Source organism: Haliotis cracherodii, unplaced genomic scaffold (genome assembly GCF_022045235.1).
Source record: "Haliotis cracherodii isolate W230 unplaced genomic scaffold, xgHalCrac1.p SCAF_4, whole genome shotgun sequence".
Lineage (NCBI taxonomy): Eukaryota > Metazoa > Mollusca > Gastropoda > Lepetellida > Haliotidae > Haliotis > Haliotis cracherodii.
Genome location: NW_027266297.1, coordinates 66847530 through 66854960, shown reverse-complemented (window position 1 = coordinate 66854960; position 7431 = coordinate 66847530). Strand labels below are relative to the sequence as shown.

At 42.5% G+C, this 7431-nt stretch overlaps 1 protein-coding gene across 1 annotated transcript; it reads left to right on the top strand.

Annotated features, from left to right (window-relative positions):
* The first annotated feature begins 603 nt into the window (after positions 1 to 603).
* On the top strand, positions 604 to 4697 carry LOC139480258 (ankyrin repeat domain-containing protein 50-like). The gene has a single exon (XM_071263303.1). It carries the CDS (start codon positions 1330 to 1332, stop codon positions 3280 to 3282), a length of 1953 nt encoding a protein of 650 aa, XP_071119404.1. The 5' UTR covers positions 604 to 1329; the 3' UTR covers positions 3283 to 4697.
* The last annotated feature ends 2734 nt before the right edge of the window (positions 4698 to 7431 follow it).

Genomic DNA, 7431 nt, shown 5'->3' with positions numbered 1-7431 from the left:
ACACACACACACACACACACACACACACACACACACACACACACACACACACACACACACACACACACACAATCACATACACGCACACACAAATAAATATATTCATATACGTTAACAAGTAAACAACTATAATAAATCATTCGTAAATTATGTATTGTCAATTTCGACTATTTCGAACCAACAAACTCGTGCCAGCTCCCAGAAAGCTAGTCAGTAGTCATGGTGGAATTGTACTCGTGAGAAAGACCCTATCACAGTGTATGGTAAATGTGTTTAGTACAACTAGGCCTGACATTGAGGGGACGTGCGTCATAGCCTAGTGCGTATAGCTAGGCTACCCCGCAGTGTGAAGTGGTACGTACTTTCCCTAACAGTTAAGCGGTTACCACATATCTTTTCAGGAGTCTAAGAGTGCCCCCAGCGTCGCTGTAACCATGTTCAACATAAGACCAGAAATGTGTCTAGAAACATTCGATGACAATTCAGTTGGACTTAAAATACAACTCATATTGAACGAATGGGTTTATTTCTAGCCAGCATGTTTTAACAGTGAGATATAGCGCGATATTCACCAACACGCCCGTTGCTAACAATAATATACTACCCTGTCATACAACCGCTTTCACTTGTCTAACGGCATGGAACACCGGCAGTTGTGACTCTCCCGTCAGCTTTCAGGTGACCCCCTTGATAACTTGGAGACGGGTCGAAGCTTGAAACTTGAGTCAATCTATTTACCAATATTGGCTACATGGTGACAGACTTAGCCGGACGTCTCTCTACCCGCTCCCCTCCCCCCATCGCCACCACCCCACCCACGGCTCCGACTCGTCAGTTGTGTGATCTGGTGTATAATCGACAGTGTTATTACATAGCTGCATTGTGGTATAGGTACATACTGGACGCGGCTGAGTGATTTGACAAGTTATTTCATTGGCGGTATTGTCGCTTTAATTCGGAGCTCAAGAACCAGAAAGGGAATAACTGCGTATTCATATCAAGTCTACAGCCACAGCGCCCGGACAATGTGAATTAGTCGCCTAGCCACTTTCTATTTACACATGTGTCATAACTTTAACTATCTTGTGGATTACCGCCGTGGCCTAGTCTACTTGTGTGTTCAAGAACTGTGTGTCATGTGATCGGAGTCTACCTGTCAACAGTGGTCGTGCTATCGGAGTACACAACACGGGAAGATATAGTTATACAGCTCCTTCGATTCCAGTTTATTGAGAATTAGTCCAGCAACGTGATGGTGTGTATAATGGCCACAAAGGCACATCAGTCAAACCAATAACTGTCATACAAGATTGATAGACCAATATCAACATGCGACCACAGTCGGCATCGGCGCTCTTACGGGGGCCACCGCTGTGCCTGAGTGACGTCATGAAGATGGGGTACCTACAGCAGGTGCGTGACCTTGTCGATCTCGGCTTGGACATCGACAGCAGGGACATGGACGGTAAGACCCCGTTGATGTTGTGTGCGTTGATGGAACCAGAGTCTTGGGGGACTGGGATAGCGAGACATCTGATAGAAAATGGCGCCGATTTGAAACTCAGGGATAAGGCTGGTTTAAACGCACTACATTATGCGTGTATATATGAACGGGATGCGTTGACCAAAGTGTTTCTTCATGCGATTGACTTTGATTTGAACCAAGCTGACAAGCATGGTAATACGGCTCTACACTACTGTGTTCAGTCGGGGAATGTGGAGATGGTGAAGCTGCTGGTGGAACATCTCCAGAGATACGGATTGTCCTTGGAGATGGAGAATAGGGCGGGTGTATCCGCGCGCAGCCTGGCACAGAAGCTGCCCTGGATGGAATGTGTCCAGCTTCTGACGGAGCGTGAGAAGGAGGTGGTGGAAGAGGAGGAAGAGACGCACAATGAAATTGAGAAGTATGAGGTGAGAAGCGAGAGGAATGAAATGGACGATGTGAGAAGCCTGAAGGATGAGACCTACGGGGCGAGCAGTGAGAAAAGTGAGAAGTGCGAGATAAGAAGTGAAAAGATTCAGAAGTACGAGGCAAGAAGCGAGAAGAACGAGAAGTACGAAGTAAGAAGCGAGAAGAACGAAAAGTATGATGTTAGAAGCGAGAAGAGTGAGAAATGCGACATAAGAAGCGAGCAGAATGAGAAGTACGAGGCAAGAAGCGAGAAGAATGGGAAGTACGAGGTAAGAAGCGAGAAGAATGAGAAGTGTGAGGTGAGAAGCGAGAAGGGTGAGAAAGATGAAATATCCAGTGAGAAAAGTGAAAAATGTGAGTTGTCAAGTCAGAAGAGTGTTTTGAGTTTGTCACTCACGGAGAGTAACTTGAAGTCATTTTCCGAGGAGGCTTCGTCAATGCCTCAACCTCAACGTCCCAAAACGGCATTACTGAAACGTCGCCGTGCGTCATCTGTGAGTTCTGCGTCAAGTCTGTCATCAGGGGGACGGAGTCAGGCAAGCACGAAGAGCACACCGGGAAACAAAACACCGAAACGATGCCTTTTACCAAATGCAAAGAATGAGGACAGCATAATCAGATGTGTCAGTATGTCTGATTTCCGCAAGACCAAAGAGTACGTGTTTAAGCTGACCGCTGTGCCTTACGATGAACTCGAAATGGAGCGAGGCCTTCCTTCCATCCGGCGACCTCAGTCAGCATGGACTCCGAGACGGGAGGCCGCATATCAGACAGACACAGAACCATTCAGTTGGAGAACGGAATTCAAAAAGCTTTATGTTGAATACGAGTTTCAGTGTTCGCCATCGTGGCGAGATGCTGCCAAAACAATTGCGGATCAATTACCGCTGACCCCGCCTTCGCCTCTACCACAACCGGAAGAAGCGGAAGAAGACAAGGTCAAGGACAGAAAAGGGAGGCGATCGAGTTTGGTTAAAAGTCAACTTTCCGTGGAATCGTTTAAAGACAAACGGCGTGCATCTGGAAACATTAAGCTTCGAAAACTGTCGACCTCCGGAATTCCAACCCCCCACATGAAGGGCGTGGATGGAGCTCTGGCATCCAGCTCCGAATCCCTCAACAGCAGCAACTCCTCGAAGAAAAAAGATGGACTCAGCAGTAAAGGTGATATCACTGCAAGCAGGAACCAGAAAATGACACCGCCCGATAAAGACGTCTCCGTGAAAGGACCGAAGTCCGCGTCGTTGTCGATCCCCGCTGTCACGGAGACGTTAGTAGGAGACTCCGATAACGACATCGCATCAGACGGGGCATTAACTGACAGCAACCGACTTTCTGTTCTCAGTGATATAGACGAGGACTCGTAGTAAAGGTGTTAATTTCAATGTTATTTTCAATGGACCTCTTAAATACGAATTCATCAACTCTACGAAAGAACGGTGTTAACACTAATCTATTTATCCACTGACGTTATTAGACGGTGAAACAACAAGTTTCTGATGTATATGTACGGAATCCTGTTGTCAGGAATGTTAGAAACATTTGTGTGAGGATTCTGCATCTTTGACTTCGCCCCATTATTTCCCTCATTGCCTGAGGAGGGACGATCAGGTACAGGTTGCGTTGCAGCTCCATATTGTGTCACAGCGCCATCTAGCGTATTTATGTTATCCACTTGTAGTTGGGGATCATGAAACCTTTCCCGTACTGTTATCCACTACCTATGAAACGTGTCCTGTGCTGTTATCCTCTATTTATGAAACGTTTCACGTTCTGTTATCCACAGGCTATGCAACGTTTCCTGTACTGTTATTCGCGACTTATGAAACGTTCCTGTAGTTATTCGCGACTTATGAAACGTTTCCCATACCGTTATCCACTACCCATGAAACGTTTCCTGTACTGTTATCCACTACCTATGAAACGTGTCCTGTGCTGTCTTCCTCTATTTATGAAACGTTTCACATACTGTTTTTCGCGACTTATGAAACGTTCCTGTAGTTATTCGCGACTTATGAAACGTTTCCCATGCTGTTATCCACTACCTTTGAAACGTTTCCTGTACTGTTATCCTCTATTTATGAAACATTTTCTGTGCTGTTATCAACTACCCATGAAACGTGTCCTGTGCTGTTTTCTCTATTTATGAAACGTTTCACATACTGTTATCCACAAGCTATGAAACGTGCCCTGTACTGTTATTCGCGACTTATGAAACGTTCCTGTATTGTTATCCACTAGCTATGACACGTTTTTATACTCGTATCCACTACTTGTGCCAAGAATATCAATGGAAAACAATATTTCCAGTGATCATATCCCTGTGGCAGAAACAAAGAATGTAATTTAATATATTAATATATGATAACACTTATGTACTGGCGATAGTGATAAAAATATATATGCATTTAATATTTTCATCACGGAAGCAACGTAATATTATGCAAATTTGTAGTATTATTTGTATTATCAAGGTCAATGTAAGATTCTGCTCGGTCATTCGCTGCCAGATTTATTTGATTAAATCCACTGAAAGCCGTTTCCAAGTCAACGCGTCACTCCCTTTACTTTAAAGATCGAGACAATAGAGGCACGCGTGTATATGCATATATGCTATCTATAAAATATTTATAACGGTAACACCGGTTAAATCTTCTTTATGCTAATCACAAAATAGTATCTGTGATACTGCTAGACATATTTTTATAAATTATTGTTTTCCATTCAGTATTAACTGTTAATAAGTAGCAAAATTATTACGTTTTACATGAAATAGTCATAGAGATACCAAGGACTCGTTTTCTTGAGAAAGTAAATCGTTTTAACAGCTGCTGTTTCGTTTTGATTTATTTATTTCCCTGACATGTTTAAATGTTGTTTGGAAATTGTTAAACACTTACATTATACTGTAGAAGTGATGAAGATGCTACACAGCTTCATGTCTCCCCTGTTGTACTGTGTTGTTACAGCTACGCTATGCTACTGACTGACTGAGTATTGCTGTACGCCGCTTAGTATATCCGTTGTACCACGACCAGGAAGGAAAGTTTTTTTCGTTCCCCCCCCCCCCCCCCCCCCCCCCACCTTTACTGGCAATAGAGAAACCACGATTTACACAAGCCCTTACATACCCATGTGGTTAAGGGTTACTGGGCTGGTAAGAATTTATTTATACAGTGAATGCGCCAATAATGAAGTGGATAGGATAGGGCTTGTGCACCAGAAAAGAAGGGTGCAGAGTAGAAGCTAGGAAAGCAGCATCTAATCTAAGTTAAGAATTGACCATTTTTCGTTCATCTTAACACTGCCTGATATATACATGTATTAACCATTTTTCGTTCATCTTAACACTGCCTGATATATACATGTATATATCAGGCAGTGTTAAGATGAACGAAAAATGGTCAATTTTTAACTGAGATTAGATGCTGCTATCCTAGCTTCTACTCTGCACCCTTCTTACACACACACACACACACACACACACACACACACACACACACACACACACACACACACACACACACACACACATATATATATATATATTTGTGTTGTAATAATTCTTTATAAGTTAAAATACTTGGCTAAAATCCGGAATACTTTTTCTATAACGGCAAGTATATGTGTGTTTTAAAATAACACAAAGGTGGTTTTCGAAGGAAGAAAAGTTTACTACTTTCATTTTGATGGCGAATATGGGAATCGAAGCCACGAGAACGGGATCCTGACACTCAGTGTCTTTAACCACTAAACCCCCACTGCGTCAGAACTGAGCTTAGTCCGTATAAATGTTCCCCTCACTTCTTATCATGCCAGACATGTTGCCGTAACATCCTGGAACCGTTCCACCAGGTGATCTTAACGCTACGAATGTCGTAAGTCTATGTGTTAGTATTGGAGTTACGATCGTCTCAGCGCAAAGATCGCTTTTGGGGACGAGGCCCTGTTCTATATGTGTGTACTTTTATAATCAGTGAATTCTGTAGAATATAATACGCCGATAATGTAATTTATTATTACTATTAAAGGCTTTGCATTAATATTCTAGTGGGGATTATCCCATTTTATGAAAGATACTTCTACCCTTAATAGAGGTCAGGCCCACTTGCACATAACAATCGTAGCGCTACGACTATTGTAAGTCTATGTTAAAGTATGGGAGTTACGATCATCTTAGCGCTAAGATCGCTTTGTGCATGTGGGCCCACGGCCACGGGAATTAATGAAGGCTTGGGAGATCACTTCTATTATCACATGCACGGATTTTGTTTCATTTCAGGGAATTATAATCAATGTATTACATTGTGGCATTGATAGAGGGATACGCATAAGAGTGAGTGAGTTGGGTTTTACGCCTCTTTTAGCAATATTCCTGCAATATCAATGCAGGGAATTCAAGAAATGGGCTTTAGACTTACAAAAGAGGAAAGCGCCACAACAAATGATAGCTTTCTTCTGATTCCCTATGTATTCGGATATGAATTCATATATAATTTAAATGAAAACAATTTCATGATTTGGGGAAAAAAGATCAGAAGAACTAAATATTTGTTGTTACCCGCGTGAAAGTTTTTTGTTTTGTTTTTTGAGGGGGCTGCCAGGAGGGGGGTTGGGGGGTTAGGTATATATGAATTTGAAAGGTTCATATCTGTCATTCAGAAGTCAGAAATCGAGTCATAAGTTATCTGTGTTGTGAATAAAAGCAACTGAAATGAGCAACGAATGTAAAAACCTTTTAGCTCACCCGGGCAGCTTGGGTTGTATACTCCCAAGGGAGTTGAGAATCCCTTGATAACTGGAACATCATTTCAGTTGAAAGATGGCATCTTGGCAGCACTATAAATGGGGATGCCTACTGTATAGGTTTATCGCTTCGGTGAAACAAACGAACACGGTCATGGAGCCGACATACCAAGGATCGTAAACAAAGTGATTGTGAGATTCGAACCTATCATTATAAGATGCTGACACATCGTAGCAATTCATCATTTCCAATTGCGGTGCCTTTGGCGACTGGGGCTCCTGTGTTTCCCAGGTTCCGTATACATCACGTCTACAGTTTCTCCCTCGCCTCCTGTGGTGATGTCAGATTATTAGTCGGTCGGTCGGGTAGCCAGGTGGTTAAAGCGTTCGCTCGTCACGCCCTAGACCCGGGTTCGATTCCCGATTTAGGTACAATGTGTGAAGCCTATTTCTGGTGTCCCCCGCCGTGATATTGCTAAAAGTGGCGTAAAACCTCATTCACTCAGATGATTAGTATTAGTATTAGTATTACATGGTTTTTCTTTTTACAATCCAAGCATACAGGCCACATCTTGATATTTAAATGACTTAATTTCACAGCTTAACGTGTATAACATTATTTGTCTAATTATGGTCATAATGGATTAACTGCTTGACTAAATGTTTGATAACATTTTATTTAGAGATCTAATCTTGTTAAAACCTCCTGTTAAATAATAGAATAGTTTAAATAATGTAATACTATACACGGGCACCTGAGTCGTTATTCA